Source organism: Equus asinus, chromosome 3 (assembly GCF_041296235.1).
Source record: "Equus asinus isolate D_3611 breed Donkey chromosome 3, EquAss-T2T_v2, whole genome shotgun sequence".
Lineage (NCBI taxonomy): Eukaryota > Metazoa > Chordata > Mammalia > Perissodactyla > Equidae > Equus > Equus asinus.
The window spans coordinates 30,444,370-30,471,578 of record NC_091792.1 but is presented as its reverse complement, the minus strand read 5'-3'; the positions used below and the strand labels follow the sequence as shown (position 1 = coordinate 30,471,578).

General features: G+C 42.0%; 1 protein-coding gene across 1 annotated transcript in view; it reads left to right on the top strand.

Annotated features, from left to right (window-relative positions):
* Positions 1–536: 536 nt before the first annotated feature.
* Positions 537–27,209, top strand: part of RNF150 (ring finger protein 150) — a 230,096-nt gene continuing 203,423 nt past the window's right edge. Inside the window, exon 1 of the mRNA XM_070504787.1 lies at positions 537–1,141. Coding sequence (XP_070360888.1) covers positions 655–1,141 — 487 coding nt within the window. The 5' untranslated portion in view covers positions 537–654. The remainder of the gene's footprint in view (positions 1,142–27,209) is intronic.

The following is a 27,209-nucleotide window of genomic DNA, read 5'->3' as shown; positions in this document are numbered from 1 at the left end:
TACACAGACGGCGTACTCCTCTCTGGCCGCTCGCTCCCACTACCCCCGAGCCGGCCCTTCCCGCGGCAAGCGTGTGCCGGGCGCAGCCACCCGGCGAAGCGAAGAGCGCAGCGCCCGCAGCCCGAGGAAGCGGCGCTCAGCAGTAGCGGCCGCCTCGCCTGTAGCCGGACTCGCTCGCCCGAGCGCTCGGCGGCGGCGTTCGGGACACCCTCGGCAGCACCCCGGGCTTCGAGCAGCGGCGCCCGCGCCCGCCGGGGCTGGAGGGCGCAGCGCCGCCATCCCGCACGCTCCTGGCCCCCGTGTCACCCCTATGAGAGAAGGAGAAGCCGGGCGAAGGAGCAGGACGTTGGGCAGCTGGACTCCTCGGCAAGCGCAGAGCGCCCCCTCCTCCTGCGCCCCTCCGGGGCCCGTAAGCGAAATGCAGCCGCCGCGCTCCGGCTGAAAGGGGAAGGGGCCGGCACCATCCGCTCGCCCGGAATCCGGTCTCCGCGGCGACTGCGTGTCCCGGCCGCGGCCCCTCGGGCCCGGGAGTAAGCCGGAGGAGGAGGAGGAGGAGGAGGAGAAGCGGCCGGCCGGGGGTTGGCCAGGGCTGGGGAGGAGGGACGGGGCCGGGGGAGGGCGCGGGGGGCGGGGAGGGGGCCCCGGCGGATAAAGATGGCAATGTCTCTCATCCAAGCGTGCCGCAGTCTGGCTCTCTCAACATGGCTGCTTTCCTTTTGTTTCGTGCATCTGCTCTGCCTGGACTTCACCGTGGCCGAGAAGGAGGAATGGTACACCGCCTTCGTGAACATCACTTACGCCGAGCCCGCGCCGGACCCCGGGACCGGGGCGGCGGGCGGCGGCGGCGGCACCGAGCTGCACACCGAGAAGACCGAGTGCGGGCGCTACGGGGAGCACTCGCCCAAGCAGGACGCCCGCGGGGAGGTGGTCATGGCCAGCTCGGCCCATGACCGCCTGGCCTGCGACCCCAACACCAAGTTCGCCGCCCCGGCCCACGGCAAGAACTGGATAGCCCTCATCCCCAAGGGCAACTGCACGTACAGGGATAAGATCCGGAACGCGTTCCTGCAGAACGCCTCCGCTGTGGTCATCTTCAACGTGGGCTCCAACACCAACGAGACCATCACCATGCCCCATGCAGGTGAGCCGCCCGGGCGGGTGTGGGGCGGGCGCTGGGGAGGGGAGTCGGAGGGGATGGAGGCACCGAGAAGGGTCCCGCGCCGGCCTCGTCGCTCCTTTCTGGGTAGTCGGTGCTGTGCGAAAAGACGCGTCTCTGTTCTCTGGACCTATTAAGTTTTGCTGTGCGTCACTTCGTAGGGTTTGCAGAGAAGAGAGGACTAACTGTACTGGAGGGGATCAGAGAGTGTGTTCCGCTTAGCATAGCGGCGCTCGGACGAGGGTTCGCCGAGGTGGGCTAACTTTTCCGAGGAGGATGTTGGAAGGGAGGGTTCGTGGGGCGGGGCGCGGATGTCGTTCTGGGTTAGTGACCGGCTCCGCACCTGTTTGGAAGCGGTAGATCTGATAACTCAGCTCTATACTCGGGTGCACTCCTGATGCGGGCGTTTGTGTATCAGGGTAGAGTTACTGGTGCTGGCAGCTCACTGCTGCGAACTCGCTCCTTAAGTCAGGTTTCAGTCCTTCGTGGGAGATTGAGGTCCACCCCCCTCCGTCCGGTTGACGCACGTCGTCGTAAATAATATTGAGAATCCTGTGCTCCGCCAAGCTGTCATCCGGAGAAGCTGACAGGCGGGCACGATGGTAAATAACAATCCTCAACAAGCCAAGAAGAGCATGGTGGTCATAAAGTTATGCCTACTTTTCCAGCACTGCATTCTCCTTTGCTTGATGGGAAGGTTCAATATGCTGAAGGTTTTCTTTCTGGCGAGAAGGAGAGGATTTCAGGATAGAAAGAATAAGCTTTTCTTAATGATCACAGGGTGCCAGGACCAGAAATACATTATTGCCCTAAAACTCGCTCTTTATCCATTTGCCTGACATAGCAGTGCTTCCGTGGTAGGAACAAACAATCAAAATTCCTCTCCAGGCTTGTCAATGTAAGCAGCTAGTTTTAGCCGACTGCACTCCTTGGGTCCAGGGTTGCTGCTTGTTTCTGTGTGCTTGAGAAGTGGCTCCTCCTTCCCCAGAAGGGTGCCTGGGTTGAGGCGGTGGCATCCAGAGGGAGAAGGAGGGCAAGGAAATGACAGATGCGTTTTCTGACTGGAGTCGCCTAATCAGAAACATTATTATATCTGGCTTTTCAAGAAAATAAACAATTACACTACTGAAATGGAACACCAAGCTTTGGCTACATTTGCAGAGAGGGGTGCCTTCTTTGGGGACAAGTTTTCATTCTGAGAGCTCATGTCACCTCTTAGTGAAAAAACCCATACAGTTGGTTTGCCGCTGGGAATTAACAACAGCTGTTTTAGACAAGGAAATTGTGAACCTTAATACAAACAGGTGGGGTGGGGAAAATTCAATAATTCTAACACATGGGCCAGAAAGATGCAGTGTGTTCATAATGAAGGGGAGGAGAGACAGTTAACTTCGAAAAGTTATGATAGAGCATTTGGGAACATTTGAGATACTTTCTTGAGCTCAACAGTTTTGTAGGGGAAAAGATTGTACTCTGACCTTGAGTCATAGGAGCACTACTTACACTTTATGAGATTCAAGGATTTAGGGGACTGTGGAAGAGCACTTCAAGTCATGTAAAGTTTCTTTAAATAAACATATTTAATAGCTAGACCTTGATGGGGCGGGGGCGCAGTGAAAGAGGTTTTTTTGTTCTTTAAACTCCCAGAAGATTGTTAGCTGACTTTGCGGGATTCTTTAAATGTTTCTTTGTGCATTTGCATGAAATCTTAAGCTTGGCTTCTTTGCGCACAAAGAGGCGTCATTTGTTCCTGTCTGAAAAGGTTCTCCCAAACTGCCAACATATTGGATCAATTAATGGCTCGCCTGTTTTTAAAGAAACCAGTGAGCTGATTTTCCACACGATGCTTGATTAAGACATAGTGGGTGTAAAGGGCTTAGTAATCCTTTGAAAGTTAAAGACTAAAAAATGTAAAGGAAATTCTCTACTCTCTAATTGTTCTGTTTCCAGAAATGTGTTAATGCTGCATCTGCCAATAAGCCATGAAACTTCCACATTATCATTTGACATACTGCCACATTAGGAGACTGTATTCACTTTAGTCAGAGATTGCATTGATTTCTGCTAACGTCTCACTATAAGGAGATACGTGACCGGGTAGCTTGGCGAACTCTTCTCCTTCCTCTTAAATTCTGCCTGAATCTCAAACAGTGCCAGCACTGGTCTGGCTGTCAGTGTCTTAACACTTAGCTCCAGAACTTGAAGGTTTTACTTTTTCTAGTTAGGTTTGAGTCAGATTTCTAAATTCATCTTAGGAAACAAGTGTGCAATTTTAGATCTAATCAGATATTCTTATTTTGTGAACTTGGGATGCAGTATACCAGCAGATCCTTACGTTTGTGAATTTTTTAATTCAGAAGTTCCAAAAAAGTTAACATCAGCCTTTGCATTTTTTTTTTTTTTTAATCTCACCTCTCCTCTAGATCCTTTATTTTTGGAAATGATGGCTTTTAGGTGAGGAGAAGGTCTGAATTTAGAGTTATGCAACCCATCATGTAATATCTGTGCATTTGGCATGGCATGACCCCTCCATATCCACTATCTTGAAATTTAGTTAAATAGAAACCATTCCCCCTTCCCCTTTCCATATAGCCTTTCTTTCTGATACTTTTTTCCTTTCCTGCTTAAATGATTTTGGATTTCTGCCACTTCTGCAATTATGGTTTCTCATTTGCAAAGACACAGATTCTCCTGAGATAGACTAGTAGTTTTACTTTGTAAACAGTTTTTTAAATCTTTTCTTAAATATGACAGCTTTATTGAGATAATTCACATCATATAATCCACTCACTTGAAATATCCAATTTAATGGCTTTTACTATACTGACAAAGTTGTACATTCCTCACCACTAATTCAAAAAGAAACCCTGTGCCCATTAGCAGTTACTCCTCATTACTCTGCAAGCCCCCAGCCCTAATTAACCACTAATCTACTTTTTTTTTTTTTTCTGTATATTTGCCTATTCTGGACATTTCATGTGGATGGAATCAAGTAATATGTGTTTTTTTGTGACTGGCTTCTTCACTTAGGGTAGTGTTTTCAAGGTCTATCAGTGTTGTAGCATATATCAGTTCTGCATTCCTTTTTGTTGCCAAATATTTCATTGTATGTACACATTACAGTTTATATATTCATCAATTAGTGGACATATAGGTTCTTTACACTTTTTGCTTATTATGAATAATACTGCTGTGGACATTCATGTACAAGTTTTTCTGTGGACATTTCTCCTGGGTGTATACCTAGGAGTGGAATGTCTGGGTCACATGGCAAATCTATGGTTTAACGTTTTTGAGGAACTGCCTCAAAACTGAGGAAAAGATTGTTTTCCAAAGCAACTCCACCATTTCACATTCCCACCAGCAGTGTATGAGCCTTCCAATTTCTCCACATCCTCATCAACACTTGTTATTGACTATTTTTTTTATTTTGGCCGTCACAGTAGTTGTGAAGTGGTATTTTCATTGTGGTTTTAATTTGCATTTCCCTGATGACTAATAGTTATTAGCATATCTTAATTCTTTCTTTATTTTTCTTTTGAGGAAGATTATCCCTGAGCTAACATCTGCTGCCAATCCTCCTCTTTTTGCTGAGGAAGACTGGCCCTGAGCTAACATCCATGCCCATCTTCCTCTACTTTATATGTGGGATGCCTGCCACAGCATGGCTTGACACATGGTGCCTAGGTCCACATCCAGGATCCAAACCAATGAACCTTGGGCTGCCGAAGTGGGACGTGGGAAATTAACTGCTGCGTCACTGGGCCAACCCCAACATATCTTAATTCTTTCTTTGCTTTTCTTTTTGCTCCTTTTCTCCTTGCTAGCCTTTATTTGTTATTTCAGCTCATACACTTTTTGACCTAGGGAAGAGAGAAAGGGATTAATAGAGAAAAGAGATTCACCCCCTCCAATTAAAAAAAAAAAAAAAAGAAAAAGCCCATGGACCAGAGATTTTACACGTCTTCTGTAAAAGGATGTGAGGAAAGCTTTAGTGTTTTAGAGCGCTTCTGCCTGGGTTTGCCTTGGGAAAGAGCAGCAGCGGGGGCCCAGAGTCAAAACCTGTGGAGGAACGCAGCCTCTGCCTGGTGATGGCCCCAGAAGCAAACTTTCAGGTGCAGGTAAAGACAGTGAGACCTAGATTATCTCCTCGGAGCCTGTCAGATACCTGTGAACCTCCTTGTAGTATACTCTGAGCAAAGTGATGTCAGAAATTTCTAGAGTCAGTTTGGGGAAGGTGTTAATTAGGAATGTAGCCCCTAGAGCCAGCCACTTGAGTATGTGTCCTGGCTCTGCTGTTTTCTCACTGTGGACCTTTGAGCAAGTTACCCAGCCTCTCAGGGCGTCACTGGTGAGATGGGGATAATAGTATCTACCTCACTTTGTTTTTACGTGGATTAAGTGAGTTATACATGGACACTGCTTACATCTGTAGCTGGCACGTAGACATCAATAAATGTTAACCTTTGTGAGCATTGTACCTAGTGACACACAGGAGCCACAAACCGGATCATCAGAACCCCGGGGCTCACGGAGGCCCTGGCAGCCTTGGGAACCAGCTCTTGCTTTCCCCCCTCATGCTTTAGAGGCCAGAGCGGTCGTGGCAGTTTCTGTCTGTGGTTTCTGTGATTTGAGACAGGTGTTCCAGCTCCCTCTGATGGTTGGTGAACATTTTAGGATTCTCCTGTTGTATTTGTGCTTTCTCTTGGCTTAAATTGGGACCTATATGATAAACATGGTGGGTCTATAAGATACGGAGGCAGTTATGATGTTGAAGAAATGATAAATTTTCTTTTTTTTCCTTTTTTGAAGAGTGCATTTGCTTTCTTTTTGTCTATTGCTGGCACGTCGTTAAAGGGAAAGGAAACTAAAATCCAGCTGTCTGGGAAGAGCTCTTGGGAGACTGCTGCCCTGTTAGTGACTTAGAGATGGAGGAAGGGAGGAGATGTTTGCAGTAACTCTCAAAAGAGTAATCTCGGCCCTCGGTGAGGAGGAGCCCAGGATGGAGTATACGGCCCAGGTTGGAAACTTAGGCTCTAGTCTATGTAGATGGGTACTAAGAGTTTAATTCATGGGTTCTTGCTACATTTATGGCCGTTACTTTAATTGCTAAATCCACCTTTGCTTTAGAACTAGCTGCTAGAATTTTTTTCCTTGCAGGACTCATATTTTTCTAGAATATTTAAGGGCAGTTTTGTTTTACATTTTCCTTTAAGTTCTCTTTGGTTAGTAATAAAATTGCCCACATAGCTCTTACTCTGCGTCAGGCATGTTGGAAGTACGTTAAGTGTATTAGTTCATTTAATTCTCACAACAATGCTGAGATAGGTACTCTTATTATCCCTGTTTCGCAGACAAGGAAACTGAGGCGTAGGCAGGGGCGGTGACCTGGCCATGCAGGTGTTAAGGGGTAGAGCCGGGCTTGCAAACCCAGGTGGTCTGTCTCCTGAGTCTGTGTTTGTACCTCCTGCTCCATAGACCCTCTCGATTTGAAGGGATGCCATAAAAACTAGATGTGGACGGTGATCACTTGAATTAGGAAATGATCCGAAGCTGATTCCGATTTCAGAATTCCTTAACAAGTCTATAGGCCAAGCGCGCTGTTGACTTACAGACGGCATTTTTTGTGATGGGAGAAACGGGACCTGCGTGTGGGGCTCTCCTCCTCCGGATCTACGTCTGATGAATCATTTGGCTTTGGGGCAGTGACTTTTTCTATTCTGGACCTCAGTTTTCTCACTTAGAAAATGAGAGGTTTGGATTAGTTGATCTCTAAGAGCTGTTTGAACTCCACAGTTTATTCCTTATATCTTCAAAAATCAGGATATTTTTACTAAAATTCAGATTTCTGGCTTCTCATCAGAAACTCGGACAAGGGCCTGTGTTCCTGCCTGGCAGCAGGCGGTCGGAGCAGAGCAGTGTTGCCCATTAGTTGGCCTAGGTTGCCATTCCTTAAGGTCTGGCTGTTGGCCTGCTCCACTCATTTATGACCCTGCCTCAACCCCAGGGCTTATGTATTTGGGGATTATGGAGTCAAACTAGGGTTAGTGAGGACAAGTTACAGAAAGGAGACTTGGTTTAGTCAAGGGAAAAAATTCGTAAGGACAGAACTGTTGAGAAACGGAAGAGGTTTCCAGGGAGGTGAAGCTCTCTCTTGCGTTCACATGGCAAGTGAACAGGAGTGTTACCAAATTGCTGCGCGCAGGATGCACACACGGGGTTCCAATGGGTGATGTCTGAAGGGCCTTCCCAAGCCTGAGAGTCCATGATTGTCTATCATTTAGATATTTAAGAACCATTTATTTATTTATTTATTTATTTAAGATTGGCACCTGGCCTAACAACTGATGCCAATATTTTTTTTTTTCTGCTTTATCTCCCCAAACCACCCCCGTACACAGTTGTATATCTTAGTTGCAGGTCCTTCTAGTTGTGGGATGTGGGACGCTGCCTCAACGTAGCCTGATGAGTGGTGCCATGTCCGCGCCCAGGATCCGAACCATGGGCCGCCGCAGCGGAGCGCGCGAACTTAACCACTCGGCCACGGAGCCGGCCCCCTAAGAACCATTTCTTTTTTTTTTTTTTTTAAGATTTTATTTTTTCCTTTTTCTCCCCAAAGCCCCCCGGTACATAGTTGTGTATTCTTCGTTGTGGGTTCCTCTAGTTGTGGCATGTGGGACGCTGCCTCAGCGTGGTCTGACGAGCAGTGCCATGTCCGCGCCCAGGATTCGAACCGACGAAACACTGGGCCGCCTGCAGCGGAGCGCGCGAACTTAACCACTCGGCCACGGGGCCAGCCCCCCTAAGAACCATTTCTTAAGAGCCTCAGTTCACACTTCCATTTTTCTCTTAAGATACATACGGAAAAGCTATCATTTATGCTTGGTCTTAATCTCCCAGGCCAAAACAATCTTACCCGCCCCACTGAGTTTTTATCTATTTATTTATTTGGTGCTAAACTGTACATCTTTACTTGTCTCTCTACTGGTGGACAGATATCCAATAGCCAGGAATTCTAGACTGTTATTAAAAGCCGTAATTCAGCATCAGTGTTAAATAACGTTATTGGCAGCGTAACTTAATATGGCCTGGGCATTTCAAGAACCGTATGGCTTGTTTACTCATTTCAGGCCATAGATATAGATAACTGGGGGATTTGGAAGAAATCCTACCTTCTACCTTCTAATCCTTAGTAAGAATTCCATCCTCATCTCTCCTGATGCCTCTGTTCTTCAAAATCCCCTGGCTTCTCAAAAGGAAGGAATTTTATGACCATGAAATCTGGAAAGGTTTAGAAAGAACCTGGGGCTTTATAACTCATTCTTCTAGTTTTTTAGGAAGAAGTAGTTATGCTTCTGATGCCACATTAATTTGTTTAGAAACCAGTCTCAACTTTTGAAAAGAAGGAGCTTAACCATTATTGCTGCATTTCTGGACATGAAACTTCGTATATAAAGAATTTGGTGTTTTGGGAGCCCCTGAGAGTCTTCAGTTTATCCCCAGAAGAGATACTTCATCTTGTATATACTTTGAGGAGGATCTTCCCTTATTACTGAGTGGCTGAAGTGATGCGGGAATTCTTTGTGTTTGGTAATGTAAATTGAGAGATGCAAATTTGAATTAAAAAATGAAATTCAAATCCTATTCAGGTCATCTCAGCTCTTGAGGATTTTGTTGGTAATACAAAACCCAGAAAGCTAAGGCTTGTGCTGTGTGGTGTGGTTCCTCTACTAAGATGCAATTATAGTGGTTCTATTAAATGGAAACCTTGTCTGTAGGCATAATGTAATCTTCTGAACTTTGAGGAATTAATCACTTGGCAGTTTCACTTATTGTAGGATGAGTATGCTTTATAGATTGAAGTCAGAATATTAATGATTATGCTTAGATCTAGTTCTTATTTTTTCTGTATAAAAGAGGAAAATTAAATTTCTTTTACTGCTTCAAAAGCATTGGTTATAAATTGATTTCTATAAGTATAATTAAAAAGTCTTGTCTATTCTATAACAGGGGTATTTAGAAAATCTTTTTCAGTAGAAATAAGCATCATTTGTCATAAAATTAAAGCTTATGTATTGGATTGTTAAGCTTTTTCCTATTTAGTGTATAAATTTTATTTCAGAATGCTTTTAAAAATTTTAGAAGTTTTTGTATTAAATGTATGGCTTATTCATGTTGTTTCCAGGCAAAGATGTATAATGAGTACATGTATTAGGTAAAATCCAGGAAATGTTTTGTTTCTTAGCCAATTCAGCTTGGTATCTCTCCATCATAAATGGTGTTTTACACACACAGTCCATTTAGGCACTATTGAAAAGACACAGATTTGAGGGTTTTCAGAGGTGTTGTCAGTGTACATACACAAATGCCTATTTTTTCCTTCAAATATTTCTTTTTCCCAGTCCCTACTTTCTACAGAAGATATTCATCTGGCCATTCTGTTGCCGTGAACTGACTACACCTACGGTCAGGAATATAATTCCAAATGACCCAAAGAAGAGTGGAAGAGAATTTTCCCCTTTATTTATCAAGAACATTCTTGGAATGTTCTTCCTCCCAGATCCTCACAGGACTGGCTGCCTCTCTCTGGTCCCTTCTCTTCTGTGACCTCATCACTCAGGCATTCCCTGGCTGCTCTCTTTAAAATAGCAGCGTCCCTCCCCCACTCCCCATCCCCAGCACGCCCTGCCCCCTTCCTGCTTCATTTTACATATCATTAACACATTTATTATCTGTCTCCTCCCACCAGGGTGTAAGCACCACTAGAAGCAGAGCTTTTAGACATTTTTTATTCATGGTAAAGTTCCCAAAGCCTCGAAGAATCCCTGATGCATGGAAAGTGCTCAGTAAATATTAAGATCTGTTAAATAACCTGGAGAGTGGAAAGATGGACTGTGTTAATATGTTAGTCTCTATTTCATGAAAAAATATTCTGACACTAAAAAAAATTTTCTTAGCTTTTGACTTAGATAAATGAAGTCAGAGAGATTCTAATTTGAGTCTCCCATTAAAATGTTTAGTCATTTTGTAGAATGTGCTGTGAAGGGGGTGCCTGGTTCATGTCCTTGGTCTGAGGGGAAAAAGACATACTGGTAACAAGCAGAAAAACACAAGGTATCAAAAAAATTGTAACCAAATATAATTATGCACATGTGTTTATTGTCCAGCAATTTTATATATATATATGTGTGTGTGTGTATATGTATGTATATATATCTTTTTAAATAAAAAACATGCTGTATGAAATATTTTGAAAATATGGAACATTTAAAAAGAGAGAAGATAACCATCACTAACTCAACTACTCACTCAACTCTAGAATTTTTTCAACATGTGGATACATATTTACCTACCAAATTGGGACTATATTACATACATTTTCGTAGCTTTTTTGAGTTTAAGGGTGCATTTTGACATTTCCTTGACGTTTCTACTTTTCCCCCGCATAAACAATGCTGCTGTAACCATCCTATGTACCTAAAAATGGATGCATATCCATGATTACTTTCATAGGTCAAGTTTCTGAATATGGCACCGGTTAGTCAAGGGCTATTCGTGCATAGCTGTAGAGGAGGGTTTTTTAATAGCCCGTTTCGTGATATCTTCAGAGAGATGCTCACTCACTAGTATGGCTCTCCTTTGAAGGAGAAGGGACATCTGTCAGCTGTTGGTACTGCTTATGGGGCTGCTGCTGTGGGGTCCTAGCACAATTTTCTCTGTCATTTTCCTCCAAGCTAGACTAGTTTGGCAGCTGGGGCAAGACAGAAGGTGGAGAATCAGAAGAAATGAAGCCTCGGTGATAGAATCATCAGGGTTACAACCGGTGAAACCCCTGCTGTTCCCTTACATTCATCTATGTCTTGGGGATGTTAAAAGCAAATTGAACAGGGAGTTAGGAAGCGGATTTCAGTTGTGGTTCTACCTCACGTTGGCCCCACCGTTGGCAAGTCACTTGCCCCCTCTGGGTATCATTTTCTTTTATTTGAGAATGATGAGCAGGAGGCTTCTGGAGGGGAACTTGGTTTAGATGGGTGATTCTCCACCCTGGCTGCACATTAGACTCACCTGGGGGGTTTAAAAATGACAGCTGCCCAGGTCCCACCTGCGGGGAGATTCTGATGTAATTGGTCTGGTGGGGGGAAGGGACTCTCCAGATGATCCTCATGTGCAGCCAGGGTGGACAGCCACCACACTGGATGAATCTGAAGTGTCTCTCAGCTTCTTATATCCCATGGTTCTTGATTAATTATTTAAGGAAATAGTGCTTTTTCCTTTGACGATATCAAAATCCTACATGAAAAAAAGATTTTTTTTTAATTTCCTAAGTATAATGATTAAAACTATGATGGTATGTACAGTTAGGTATTACCTCAAGATATGAATTAGTGATTCGCTGATAATAGCCAGATTTGGGAGACCAGCAAGACAAACAAATGACAAACATAGCAAGTACAGGAAAGCATACATACTTATGCAAAACAGAAAGAGGACAATAAGAAGTCAGAAATGATCAGACATCTTAAGTCAGGTGAAATTTCACTGATATGCTAAATGTTCATTATCCTGATCATAGACTTTTGGCGTAAGAGGTAGAGATACCATGGTATTTTTACCAAGTAGGAAGTACCCCATTTTGCCCATCATGCTTGTCGTTACCCAGTTTGGGAGGCAGTATAGGGTGGTGGTGAAAAAGACAATTCTGGTACACAATTGACCTGGGTCTGGACCCGTGATAGTCACCTGCCTAGGGGGACATGAAGCAATTTAGGATTGGAGATAGAAATTAGAAGTCATTCGGTTGGTGAGAGTGAGATTCCACCATTCTAGGATGTGAGTGCAGTGGAAGAGGAGCCGCCAAGAATTGGAGGTCTTGCTGGGCAGAGAGGGCCTGGAAGCTCAAGAAGCAAGTGACTAACCTAAGCCTTTGACTCTTCCTTTGTAAATGAGCCTTGTGTTATCCGTCAGAGCTCTTGTGAACTCTTATACTACATAATGCAGTAAAGGGGCAACTCTGAGCACTTAATAAATGTTAGCTGTAATTATTGTCTAAAGAAAGCATTCAGAATGTGGCTACATCTTGCTACCTCTCTTATCACCAACTGAGTCCCAGCTATCATGATCTGCGTGGACTGCTGCTGACTGCAGGTGTGCAGCTGATGTCCAGCTTCTGTTCCTGCCCTCTGCAGTCTGCTCCACATACAGTAGACAGAATGAACTTTTAAAAAGTAAAGGACATCACTTCCATGCTCAGATCCTCCAGGGGCTTCGCATCATGCTTGGAACCAGGTCAAAGTTCTTGCTGTGGCTCCCAGAGTCTGACCTGGTTTGGCCCCTGCTTCATGTCCAGTCTCTTTTCCCACCATGCTTCCCCTCACTCGCTCTTTTCCAGCCCCTCTTGCTGGTCTTCAAATATGCCAAATTTGCTGCTACCTCCCGGCCTTTGGAACCATCTTTTCTCCAGTTTTTGGATAGAATCATTATTTTTTCACATGGCAAACCATCTCTTTATGCTTCTGAAATATCTGAGAATGACTCCCAAACAAGAATATCTGATAGCCTTTTATCTGTTGCCCCCTTATTTAACTAACTCACTATTTTTCAAATTCACCTTGCTCTTATGCCACCTGTACTCTGATGGAAATATTTTCCAGCAGAGTACAACTTGGTAGCATTATAGAATCATGGGGTTTTATTACTCAAGTGAGCAGAGAGAGTTACTAGCCAACACTCTCAATTTTTGCAAATTTCCCCCAGATACTTATGTGGCTCACTCCTTCACGTCATTCCTGACTGCTCAGTTGCTCTCTTCATCAGAGAGTAAATAACTTCATCTGCTACTCATTCTCTTCCCTTGTTCTCCCTTATTTTTCATTATAGCGTTTGTCACTACTTGAAATTGTTTAATTTCATTCATTCATTTATTTGATTACTGTCTGTCTCCCCTATGAGAATATAAGTTCCACAAGGGCAAGGTTCTTGTCTTGTTAACAGCTCTATTCCTAGAGCCTGGCACATAAAAGCCATCCAGTAAATATAAAAAATGTGAATAGATAAATGAATGGTAGCGTCTGTACCCATCCGTAATTCTCAGGTGCCTTGCTCACTTAAGGGACGAAGTAATGACTTCCTGTTACATACACTTTATTTGCCTTACATTGAAGGCAAGATTTAATTTGAGTGATTGCAAACTTCATTCCTTATGTTGTGCACAGCAGAGCTATTCTTGCTGGGCCAGTGCTAAGGGATTCATCTACTCTCCAACCTGAACTCAACCCTTGATAAGGTAACTTGTGATAGGCCCTTTCCAGCTGCTGAGAATAGCGACTAGGGAAAGGGTGGTGCCCTGAGCCCTTTCTCTTTTGGCTTCCCTTTGGGAACGTAGGGAGGTCTGGAGCAGGAAGCCAGTCCTTATTTCCTGAGATCTTCTCCTGCTGTCCTACTGGTGTTTCTGAGACCTGGATGCCTACTCTCCAATACCTACAACCAAGTGCTTCTAGGCTCTGAGGAGCTTTGTTTGGAGGTCTGCAAGGGGACTTGTTACAGATAATGGAATAGAAATGCCCTTTGGAGTCAGCTGTTATCAAACACAGAAAGAAATCCAAAAGAAGTAGCTGGACATAGTGCTGCCCGGATGTTTTCACTGTGAGCTGGGCATGTGGTAGACTTGATACTTCAAGGGGACCTGAGTGTTACTAGGTTCATAGTAAATCCTACCTATAGAGTTTATGCATGAGTATGTTTATCTTTGCACACATTGCTTCATTCCAGAAGAATCTGAAGTTAATAGAACAGGAAGGAGGATGTCAGGATTTCTCCAAATGAAAGAAATAGCAAATGACAAATGACCAGTGAGATATGCCAAGTTGTGACCTTGGGGCAATGAGAGAAAGCTCAAGTTTTCCCTAAATCAGAATAAGAGAAGAGGAATTAAAACAATTGTTTGTTGCAGCAATGGAAGTTGGCTGTAGAATGAACTTAATCGCCCGTATATTTGCATGCCTTTACATTTTAGCTCTGAAGAACTATGAGAGTTTGAAGCAATTAGGTGATATCTTTATCAGTTTAGTAGTTCATTTTTAAAGAATATATATATATATATATACTATATCATTACTTTGTTCTTCCTTCCTTTCATAAATGCATTTATCGTATGCCAGTTATTCCATTTTATTGAGATTAATTCCTTACCTGGCTGTCTCTCTTGCCAGACTGTGAGCTTCCTGAGTGAAGGTGGTTTATGTGTGCAGCCCCTTAGCCTGGTAACTGGCACAGGTTTCTTGAATGTTTCCCCATCTGTGGTAATAGTTGTTCTGATTAGTCATGCTCCATCTTTATGCCATTTACCTGGTGGGAGGTACCTGGAGTTTAGACCAAGTGGTTAAAGGAAATAATCATCTATAAAGTTCACCTTGCAAACATGGTAGGGAGGAATAGAATTCCTCTATTCCCTAGGTCCTTCTGGCTGGTCTAAGAATTATAATTGACATGAGACAGAATAATAGGAGAAAATCAAACAAAATTTGATAACATGTATACATGAGAGAAACCCAGGAAAACTGAGTAACTCTCCAGAAAGGCCAAAGCCACCACCTTAAATACATCTTTAGCTAAAGACAAAGGAGGATGTTTGGGGTGGTGGTTTGGGACTTAGAGGGGAGGAAGACAATTTACATAGGAGATGGAAATACAAACATTTGTTAAACAAGCGTTTGCTGGGCCATCTATAGACCATGTGATCCAAGAGACAGAACTTTGATAAAAATGGGTTTGCTGGTGCCTTTTTGTCTATCACACCTATTTTACATTATGCTATAGTTATGGTATGGTATTAGCTCCTTCCTGAAACAGGCCTTCTATCTTAAATCCTTTTGGGCGGTTAGGGGGAGGGTCAGAATTTCTTTCAGAGTCTTTTGTTCTTAAAAATAATCAAGCCAAAGAGATATATTTTGAGGTGGCCAATTCTAATCCCCCGCAACACTAAACTTATGCAGGTGAGTAACTATCCCTCTCACAGGGCCGTGCTCAGAAAAAAGCATGAAGTGATGCTTTATTGCAGTCCAAGTTCTGTAGATTAGGAAGTCATTAGTCTCTTTCATCCGCTTGACCTTTGTGACTATCTTGAGACACCATTCACCTAATTAAAACTCGATTGTTTTAAATTAGAAAGTCTTATTCTCTTTGGTAAAACTAAATTGACTCTTGTAATTTGGCTTACTGCTCTCTGCACATAATCAACTTTCTCTTTTCTACTGACATACTATATTAAGTATATCCCAGTTTATTACTCATTGGAAGACTTTTGTATTTTATTAATTTAGTCATTCTGTGAAAAATACATTATGTTGTCCATAAGAGGGGAAAAAAAGCCATTTTCTTTAGTGAAGCTAATTAGAATTCATTTAGAACCATAGCTGAACCATGAGCCTGCTCACTATTTTTATATTTAGTTTTTGAAAAGGTGGCACATAATTACTACAGTACAGTTTGTGCACTCCAGAATAAGTGGTATTTTGGCATTAAAATGAAATTTATGAGCAGGTGAAGATACTGGAACAGTGCATGCTGTGAGTGTTATGTTAAAACAATTGCGGTTCATTGACTCGTGCAGATATATTCTGCTGTGTTTCCTGTTTGCAGTTCATCACATTTATGCTAGAACAATTTAAGAAAACAGAAAAACAGCTCAAACTTTGGCCCTTGATTGATTGATTTTGGTAACTGAAATGGGGCAGTATTTTTCAAAGGAACAATAGCCCTGAAACAGGCCATTACCTCGTCTGGCTTGTTTGGTAACCACTGTGTTGCTAAAAGAGATGTGTTGTCACGCAGGGAGACTGATTGGGGGGTCACTGCCATGGAGCGTTCATTCCACTGTCCTGTGCCTCTGGGTGTCTCAGCCCCAGATTTCATCCATCTTTTTCAGAGGAATGGGAATTTCTGGTGAAGCAGACACACCGCCCTTCTGTAGCTGGCAGACAGTTTGAATAAGGTATTATCTCAACACCAGGTAGCGAGTCATCCGTAACGTAAGTGTACAGTGTTTGCCATTATTTAACATGCTCCAGGCTGAGAAAAAGCTGAGACACGAGGAACCCAGGGTCATTCAAAACTTGTTTGTGTTCAGTTGCCAAGGTCATAGGGCAGCAGGGTTCAAATGCAAGTGAGTGTGACATAACCCTCTCCACCTGCCAGTGCCTGGTTGTCTAGCAACTTGGTGATGGATAGAGTCAGACTATGCCTTGGTGTTCGTGAGCTTGGGGCTGTACAGCAGTCCTGACACCAGTTCCCCTGAGACCAGGGCCTGGGGAGCTCTGACAAAAGAGCTTCAACTGAGATGACTAAATGACCGCTGGGGAGCCTGTCAGCTGCCACTATGTGACGGGCGCATTGGCCATTCTAAATAGTCGCTGAGTTCGGTTTCTCACATTCCCTTTCATCTCTTCCCCTGGCAGACTACTGAGGAAAAGTCTCCTTTTTTGAATAAACCAAGACATCCTTTCTGCAAAGCATCTCTTGTGGTTCCAAGTTTAAATTCATCACCTTGTTCGTTAGAGGAACTCAGCAAATCTTTGCTGGATTGGATAAATATTAGAAGGAAGAGAACTGACACTCATTCTGAACACATAAGGCTCCAGGCACTGCCTTAGGTGTCTGTCATCCTTTACTCCTTTCACAGACCCTGTGAATTGGAAACTTGCCCCAAATCACAGATGGACGTAAGCAACGCTAATATTTTAATCCAGATATATATAAATTTCACCTATTGTGAGGCTTGTAGGATTTCTTTAACTTTCTACTAATTTTTATGTTTCAAAGTATTTTTTTATAAGTGAAAAAAACTTCAAAGATGATAAACTGTCGGAAAACACTGTTTCCCATAAGGATTAGGTAACAGTAATTTTCCATTGTTATTAAATTTATTGTGTATTTGCAGCAATACAATTCTTTTGCATGAGAAATATTTCTTATTAAAGTATAAGGTGTAAATTACTATGGATTTAATTATTTCACAAGTCAAACCTTGCCGCCTGTGGATATGGTAATATCTTTGGTAGGTTATAGTCCTTGCCTGTATCTTTTGGCTTAAAGAATAGTTATAGTTCTCAGAGTGATTTATTCCCATTAGTTAAAAATGATGATGTTCTTAGAGAGTTGAGTCAGGCCCCTGTTTATTAATGCTGTTAAAGGAAAAGGATCTACCACTAAATGTTATTTCTACTTTTATGAATAAATTCTTCCCTTCACATTTATCCTGCTGTGCTTTTCCTAAATTTGTAATTACTGTTAACATTTGCAAACCAAAAACAAATCCCATTTACCCGAAAAGTATTTCAAAGTCAAAATAAAAGAATGACGTTGTTACTGTCATTGTGGGAATTAAAAGTATGTGTGTGTATACGTGTATATATAGTACGTAGTTTGGAATTTTAATTGAATTTGGATGATGCCTGATTCCTCTAATCCCAGAACAGTTTTTCTTGCTTATTTAATTACTACACCCTTGATTTTAAATAAGATGTTCTTTAATTGCATTTGTGAGTCCTCATGCTTGGTAATTCATTTGTTAATTTTTAGTGTTCCTTTTAGTTGCTTATTTTTATTTTTATTTTATTTTATTTTTTTTAGATTTTATTTTTTCCTTTTTCTCCCCAAAGCCCCCCGGTACATAGTTGTGTATTCTTCGTTGTGGGTCCTTCTAGTTGTGGCATATGGGACGCTGCCTCAGCGTGGTCTGATGAGCAGTGCCACGTCCGCGCCCAGGATTCGAACCAATGAAACACTGGGCCGCCTGCAGCGGAGCGCGCGAACTTAACCACTCGGCCACGGGGCCAGCCCCTTTTTGTTGCTTATTTTAACGTAAATCCTAGTACTTTCACTTGTAAGATTCTTATTAGTATTAGTATTCCCTAAAATATTTTCTTAACATATATACATTGTTTTACCCCGTGCACAGATCTCCCCACGTGCAGCTAGCCCAAAAAGACCTTCACAAGGTGTGCTTACGTCTGCCTGTAGGTTGATGGATTTGTATTTTTTTCTCTCTGTATTATCAAAATTACCCAGATACTACTTGTATTATTTGTAAATTAACCACAAAATAAAAACAGACTCTTCCTGAAAGGAAAGATTTTAGATATCATCAAGTTTAATCATCTTATTTTATCGCTAAAAGTATGAATTCATCATTTTATTTTATCATTGAAAAACATGAAGCTCCAACTGCTTATTGCCTTGCTGGAGACCACACAGCAAGTGCTACGTATAGTTGGGAGGGAAAAGCCCTTGGGTGTTATCTGTGAATGATGGAGGGACCGTTTCCTCTGGGGCAGAATTCTTGACCTTGGCACTCTTGGCATTTTCAGCCCGATAATTTTTTATTGTCCTGTGTGTTGTAGGTTGTGTGTGTGCTGGTTAATTTCCCATCTGTCCTTACTCCTGGGGCATGGCCCTCCAGATTATTTACCAGGGAACTTCCTCCTTGATGGATCCCAAACAGCTGTTTTTGCCCTCCCGTACTCTGAGATTGTAGAAATAGCTGTTTAGCTTTTTAACTTCTTAACAGCCGCTTTCTGATTGGTTTCAAAGCATTTTGCGCTGATAATGAGCGGCATAGGAGTCATCAAAGGTCTCAAGAGGAAATTGCTTGCAGAAAGTTCTCACTACTCTGTGGTTCCTTTTTATCCTGATGCTTGATTTCTCAAATCCTAGCAACTTTGGTAGCTGTGAACTCCAATTTTTTTTCTCCCCAACCCAGTAAGACTGCAACAAGCCCCAAGGTGCTGCTTTCTGTTTGATCACTAATGGTTTGAGACCCAAATTGGCAAATTCCCTGAGGCAGAAAAAAAAAAAAAAGCAAATGTTGGGCTCATCTCAGTGTATTTTCCTTCTTTCTAGGATCTTGGCTCCTCATGTCCTTGTTGCCTTGATTACTGTCAGAATCTTACAAAGCTATTTGTCCGCTTTTGTTTGTTTTTTTTTGAGGAAGATTAGCCCTGAGCTAACATCTGCTGCCAATCCTTCTCTTTTTGCTGAGGAAGGCTGGCCCTGAGCTAACATCCATGGCCATCTTCCTCTACTTTTTATATGTGGGATGCCTGCCACAGCATCACTTGCCAAGCCTTGCCGTGTCCGCACCCGGGATTCAAACCAGAGTACCCTGGGCCTCTGAAGCAGAACGTGCGCACTTAACCAATGCGCCACTGGGCCAGCCCTGTTGTCTTTTTTAATCCACCTTTTATTGTTGTTAATGGAAGATTATTCTGTTACAGTCAGTTCCAGCATAGGTAGAAGAAGAAATCAGCCTATTTATTTTTGGTTATGCAGTTCTGTTCCTAGGATTGCCCTAGGACCTGCCATCTCTTGTCTTGCCCTCAAACCCATCTTAAATGCTACTTCTTTTCTGAGGAATTTCCTTATGCTCCTTTCTAGATGTGAACTCCTCCTTACTTGTTCTGAAAGACTTTTTTTTTTTTTTAAAAAAAAGATTTTATTTTTCCTTTTTCTCCCCAAAGCCCCCCGATACATAGTTGTGTATTCTTCGTTGTGGGTCCTTCTAGTTGTGGCATGCTGCCTCAGCGTGGTTTGATGAGCAGTGCCATGTCTGCCCCCAGGATTCGAACCAACAAAGCACGGGGCCGCCTGCAGCAGAGCGCGCGAACTTAACCACTTGGCCACAGGGCCAGCCCCTCTCTGAAAGACTTTTTATCTGTACTTGTTTTAAAGCATTTACCATATTTTGCCATGAGTCTTACGTTTGTGTATACCCATTGTTAGATTTAAAGTGACTAGAGGGCCGGGTAATTCCTTATTTATCCTTGATTCCTTTGTCCCCCCTAGTTCAAAGAACAGGACCTTCCACAAAGAAAGCATATGCTCAGAATATGTTTTATACAATTGAAGTGACTGCAGGGTGCTAGCTAAAATAGGTAGTAGACCTCTCAGCAAGTTTGGAACTGGAATTTATACCATACAAAATGTTCTTGGTACAAGAGGAACAATGAGAATCATGCCACTGGTATTATATAATTTGGAGTAAAATTTGCTTGTGGGCAAATAGCAAAACAGATCTAATCAGTTCCTTTTTTTCCCCTTATTATAGTTTGTGAAATTATCATCATCACTGTCTTTCACTGACCACTGTGTGTCTCATTGTGCTATGAGTTTTCACATAGATTATCTCACTTAATCATCTCAAAGACCCTCTGGAGTCAGGATTGTTACTCTGACTACAGGTGAAGTTAATAAGTTTAAGCAGCGTGCCCCAAATCACACTCTTAATTTAGTTGCAGAATTGAGACTTGAGCCCCAGTGAAATTCCAGAGCCTGAGCTGTGGTCACATATAATGGGATGGACGCCCTGTCTTTGTGCTGCAATTAACTGTTAAAAGGAAGATAAGTCAAAGTTCCTTCTCTCAAAATACGTATTTATTTAGCTTTTTGACATGTTAACTTGTTAACATGTTGAGCCTTCAGTGTTTTCAACTTTAAAATGGTGATAAATATGGTACTTACCAAATTTCATTGAATCTAAAATGCCACTGATTTTACAATATTTTGCCTACCCTGAGAAAAGAAATCACAACTTTGACATGGTATTGATTGTAAGAAGCATCTTGGTTTCAGAGATGTTAAAATGTTTAAAAAAACAGTCTTCAGGGCTGGCCCGGTGGTGTAGTGGTTAAGTTTGACTGCCCTGCTTTGTGTTCACCAATTTGGATACTGGGTGTGGACCTACACACTGCCTGCTCATCAAGCCACGCTGTGGAAGCATCCCACATAGAAGAACTAGAAGGACTTACAGCTAAGATATACAACCATGTACTGGGGTTTGGGGAGAAAAAGAAAAAAAAGAGGAAGATTGGTAACAGATATTAGCTCAGGGCCAGTCTACGTCACCAAAAAAAAACAAAGAAAAAGAAAAAATCTTCGTAGAGTTGCTGAAATACAATATGCCATAAGTTGTGAGAATTTTTTGAGAATGCATGTAAAGCACTTAGAGTAGAACCTGGCACATGCTAAGTGCTAAATAAATTACTATTAAATATATGATTATAAAATATTGATAATGCACCAGTGCATAATCTAAGAACCCCTGTGTAGCTGACAATGGAGAGACATAGAATTTATTGAAATAGAAAACAATATTAAGCTAGAAGAAACTTAAGAAAACAAAACCATGCTGGTACCAACTAGGGTATGTTAAGAATTAACCCAGTTGGAAGAACTGGGAAGAAGTCTGGACTACCCCAATAGTTGTAAGCAGACGTACTCCTGAGGTCTGAAGCAGGCACAAGCCGAGAGTGCTGGAGAGATGTGAGCTATATTTGGAGAGTGTTTCACACCGTTCCTCCCTAGATGTGATGCTGAAGAGGAAACTGTATGAACTTCGCTGTCGGAGCAGTGCTTCCGAGATTAGCAGAGGGGAGGGAGAAGTGGAACAAGCTAATACAATGTGAACCACGCTGATTGTGGTAGAAAATGTCATTGACATACTGGGAGCTGTCAAAAGACGGCCGAAAGATCTGAAAGAACAAAATTGGCGAACTCTCTGCCTTTGCCTCAAGCCCCGTATAATGACATTCTAACAGTTCAGCAAAAGAGAAAAACATATATATATATCCCATATGAATGGATAAATCAATAGATGGTTAAAATGGTTTGATCTTTTCTAATTGTCTTGGAAATTCTGCTCATGTGGAAAGCAGGATAATATGCCATACAGATAAAATTCCCTTTTCATGGAGTCCGTGTGGCAGGGGAGTATTGTCAGGAGATGCTGTAGCAGACCTCATGACCACTTGCATGTATCATCATCACCCAAGCACCGTTATGTACAAAATGAAACTAAAATTGGTCAGGAATTTACAGTAGGTTAGGCATGGTGCTAGCCTGTCACATCATTATTTAGGTGGGCTGTATGGTTAGGTATGTAGAGCCAGATGACAACCGGACTGTGCAGACACTAATCCCAGCTCTTCCTCATGAAAGCTTTGCTACCTGGGACAAGATAGCCACCCTCCCTGCTTCAGTTTCCATGTATATAAAATGAGAATAATAATAATAGGACCTATTTCGTGGAATTCTTGTGGGAATTAAATGGGTAAATGTACGTAAAGCATTTATACATGTAATAAGCGCTATAAAATCATTTGCTATTAAAGCAAAGTAATATGTGATGCTAGGATTATTCACACCTATTTTAATCAAAGCCTATAGTTTTTCTCTGTAATATAGTATTTCTACGTGCTAATACCTAATATCATAATGCTGTATAGATCACGTTAAACTGATGTCACCCTTGATTTCTAGGAATGTTGAATGCTAAGATAGATAAAATAACTGTTTTTCATTGCATAGGAGACATTGGTTTTAGAAAATGTTATTTATGAGGCTGATAACAATAGTCTGGAGATGCAGAAATAATTTCTAGAAATTAATGTCTGAATTTGAGGGTGGACTGAAAAGTGACGTTTTGGATGCGTGAATGAGACATTATAACAAACGAATACAAGAAAAAGAAAAGCTTTGGAAGGAAAATTTGGATTCAGTGTTGGGCATGTTGCATTTGAGATCACTGAGGTTGGACACATAAGATGTTGGCACCACTAAAATAGTCCTGATAGTTGAAACTATGAGGATGGATAGATGGGGCCAACACCAAAGGAGGTGTGAGGTGAGAATAGAGGGGGAGAAAGAGACAGCATTTTGGGGACTGGTAGTGCAAAGGAAGTTTTTGGTTAGAGGAAAGCCAAAAAAACTAAAATTATGGAAACCTACGAATGAGGAAATTTCAGTAAAGAGGTACATAACAATGCTAGTTGATGGTGCTAGGAGGTCAAGAGGCTGAGCCTGTTGGATTTGATGTGTAATGATGCACTTGGACTAGATGATATCAAAGTTCGCATCCAGTTAACATACTGGCTCTTAATTTGAGAGTTTTCTCTAGATTAACCCAAGGGCAAATAATAATGTTAGGTAAATGGGCCAATCAGATGAAATACTTTAATTTACAAAACCATTACCAGAGGCCTATTCCTATTTATCTGTGGGTATAATTTTGGTACTGCCATTGCTAATCCTGGCATTTAAATCTCCAGAAAGAAATTTGTTAATGGTTGTGTTGTATAGAATATATAGAATTCAGAAGACTCTGTAAATTTAACTTAACCTTCTAAACAATAGACGTGCAAGGTTGGAATTATAAAAATGAGAGCAAAGCATAGCCATCATATTAATGTTTGGATGCCAAATCTTGATGGGGATAAATAATGTCTGGGAACTGCAGTTGGAGTATAGAGGTAGAGGGGTGTGTGTGCACGCACGCATGTGTATGTGGTGTGTGTGTGCAGTGGGGGGGATCTAGGGGAGGGGGTAGAGAGAGATTACTATGATGGTGCTGGAAGTGCCCAAATTTCTATTTAGACCTTACTAGAATGAGTTCAACCTAGACATCCTTTTGAAACTTACAAAGGTACAACCTGATGCTGTAGAATCTTCATTAGTTGAATGGTCATTGTTTATGCCATTGCAGATACTGGCGTTTCAGCAACCATTACTACTTTTTTTTTTTTTTTTTTTTTTTTTTTGCAAAAAGAGGTTGACCATTTAGGTTCCTCTTCTATCTGCAACGATTTGGATTTTGGACATTGAATGAAACCATCAAAATGTTAGTGTTATACAGAGTATTTATTGAAGGCTTCAGAAGGGGGAAACTGTTTTGCACAAGCTCGACTATATCATTTTTAATATATGGGGAGATCTAAAGGTGAAATCTAGTTATTGGAACCTTGCAATCTTTTAATTAACTCTCCTCTCTCTTAAAGAATGGAAAGATGTCATAGCTCTTCCCCTGCCTAGTTGTTACTCGTCTCTGACTGCCATTAGCTTTGTTGGAGATGATTCCAAACAGGTAGGAGACAAGGTTTCAGCCCTGAGAATGTTGCTGAGTGATGTAGCTGTTATAAGCAATTGGGAAGAAAGCTCTTGTGGTTCTGCCTGGGACCCATGTAATAAGAATGCGCAGATACTTTGTTGGATCTTGACCTCTGGCCTGAACTGCAGGAGTCTCTGTTCTCCTCTTTGCACTCTGATCAGCAGCCACCGAACGTTCTCCATCGGCTTCAGGGGTGAGCCAATTAAATTATGTGCTTGAACCAAAACACTTCACTTTGCCTCCTTTCCTCCTTTGCCCCCAGACCACATCACCTCTTGCTTCCATTTACAATCCCTGATTAGAACACACACTGTCCGTTGTTTCCCCATTGCAGTGTAACCTTGTTAAATTATGGGTTTATTCAGAGTTGAAGTGAAATACTACTTTTTCCCCCCTGCAGTCTTACTGCCTTCTCCTTTAATAAAAACTCAATGGATGTCCCTAGACCTTTGTGTTTGGAATTTTGTATAAATGGAATCATCTTAGTGCCTAAGGGAACAGAACGTGACATCTAAAACTTCCACACTAGTGTTTCTCAGATTTCCTGTAAATAGATCAACTTAATTTTATTCCACCTGTTTCATTAACCTTTTATATTGGCTGTTTTTGTAACTGCAACTCAAAAAATATATATTTAGAAGATTATACAACACTCTTAAAAATGAAATAAGAGAAAAATATTACAATTCACTGCAAGTGATATGGGTAGCTATTGTTTTGCAAAACTGTTGTTTTATTACATGCCCGTGTAGGTGTGTGAAAGGTCACAACGGATTTCAAAGCTTAGGTCTTAGGTGATATCCCAGTGATTCACCGTGGTTTTTTCTCTACTCTGTAAAAATACCCACAGTGTCAAGCGTTATGACCCTGTATAATCTCCCCGGTACCCAGTAGTTAGGGAGCAGGCTGATAGCCGCTGCTGCCGACGTGTTTGCTGATAGAAGCTCACACAGAAGGGCTTCTGGGCAAAGGAGAGTCTTCACAACTCGGAGGCTAGTCTTTCCTGAGCTAAAGCCAGCAGGATCTCCAACACTGTCCCTGGATTGTGCCGAGGCATTTATAGTTTTTATCGGAGGCAGAGGGCCTTGTGTTCACGTTGGAAAAAGGTCTCCAGCAGTTTTAGCTCTTGTGAACTAGCAAATGGGATCCAGAATCTAGAGCAATCTGTGTACAATTGGTGGAACCTGCACAGTGAAGGAGAAAGGCTCTGTACTTTAATCTCCAAACCACAGAGGAGGATGAGATAAAGATTATGCAATTGGGATCTTCATTTTGAAATCTCAGAAATGGAAGTGAGAATCAGGACAAGAAGGAAAAGCTGTGGACTGGAAGCCATGACCACCCTGGTCTCTCCAGGCTCTGGAAGCACTGTAGTACGCCAGAATCACTCTCTGAATTATCTATAGTTTTTATTTTTGCTTATTCAATTATTTATTTTTCTTAAGACAACTGCTTAGTAAACGATGTACAGTTCGTTCCATGGTATAAGATAAATTTTCTCAACCATGGCTTTACAAATGCAGAAGGTAAAAGGCCCTTCCTCGTGAATTATCAGCAGGCCTCCAAGCCATGGCAAGTTCTTCTGTTGTTGCAATCACTGTGCTGAGGTCCAGCTGAGCCTGGAAAACAGGACCGCTACAGAGTGGCTTGTGGATGGAGTTATTCTTGTGAACAATACCACTTATGTAGGAATTTCCTAACTGTGGGGCGAATGTAACACTGTCTACTCTTTTAATATGAAAACAGCAAACCTCCGACTGCTCCCTGGTGTTGTCAGGGAAGTTAGAAGGGGGCTAAATGGCTGAGAACTTGCGCTGAAAGGCGACAGTGTTCATGGCCGTTGAGAAAGGAAAGGATCAGGGAGCAGTTATATCTAATATATGGGTTTTTGCTTTTCTTTCTTGTTTCTTACATTCTGTGTTTGTTGGCCACTGTAATTTTTTTTGGAAGGGTGAACTAAGCAGTGAAATCCTAATTAATGTTTTTTTCTACTTGTTAACAGCATTGATATAGTGATGGTGGAGAAATGTTTTGAAGAAAAAGCTAAAATGTGGTTTTCCTAATACACCTTCTGTGGATATACTTGAAAGCTTATCATAAATATATCTAGTTCCCTAGCTTGCGTCCTGGCGCGGTACCCTCAATTTGATGACTCCCAGGTTAGATATCGTTGAGGCTGGTAAATGTCAAAAAGGGAAAAGGTGCAATCAAATCATGTCCCTGTGTTGACTTTGCCCGGTATTGGGTCAGTTTGCAATGTGAAGGGTTGAACATCCCTGATGCGGTGACTTATCTAATAGTAGATATGCAGTATTTGTGATAGTCACTTTGGATGTGATGGCAGGAAAAATTACTCCTTTCCCTTAGTGGAAGGACTCTGGAATCTATTCCAGAATTCTGTCTCTCGTTAGAGATGACAATCTCTCACCCTGTTCTTCCAAGAGAGGGTTACATATTTAATTCTTTATGGAAATTACTGTTTTCCTTAGAAATGATTTTGAAAGAACTTTAAGATGTTCATAAATATATGAAGAGTAGAACATAATTAGCACACTATGGAGTTATGCAAATAGTATTTGGGAAAGAAGTAAAACCCAGATACCATTTGGGGACTCCTAGTCCCCTGAGGTCTACATTATATTGATTTGAATCTTCATTCTATGCCCTATAAAAGTTTAAATCCTTCTCGGAGATTTCTTGAGCTTTCCAGGGAGCATATATTTTCACGATTATCATGAGACCTTTGCTGTTGTCTCTGATTCACACCACATTGATCCACACCTAATCATCTTTCGGACACACACACACACACATGCACAAAAATACACACACACTCTCTGTCCCCCAACCCCAAACTAAGGCCCTACTAAAACACATACCACAGACACAAAATCACAACCTTATTTTAGTACACAGGATTTTACTGAAAATCTGAAGTCGCGTCACATATTGTATAGTTCACTATTGCATTTTAGATATTCTTGTTCTTGAAAGTTTTTTTTTTTTTTTTTAACTCAGTGATGTGGGTGAGTGATACATCCTGCTCTTTGCCATCGTGTTGAGTCACTCTCTGGTATAACCCTGTGATCAAACTGGCATCTCTGGTTCCTGATTTTTCCA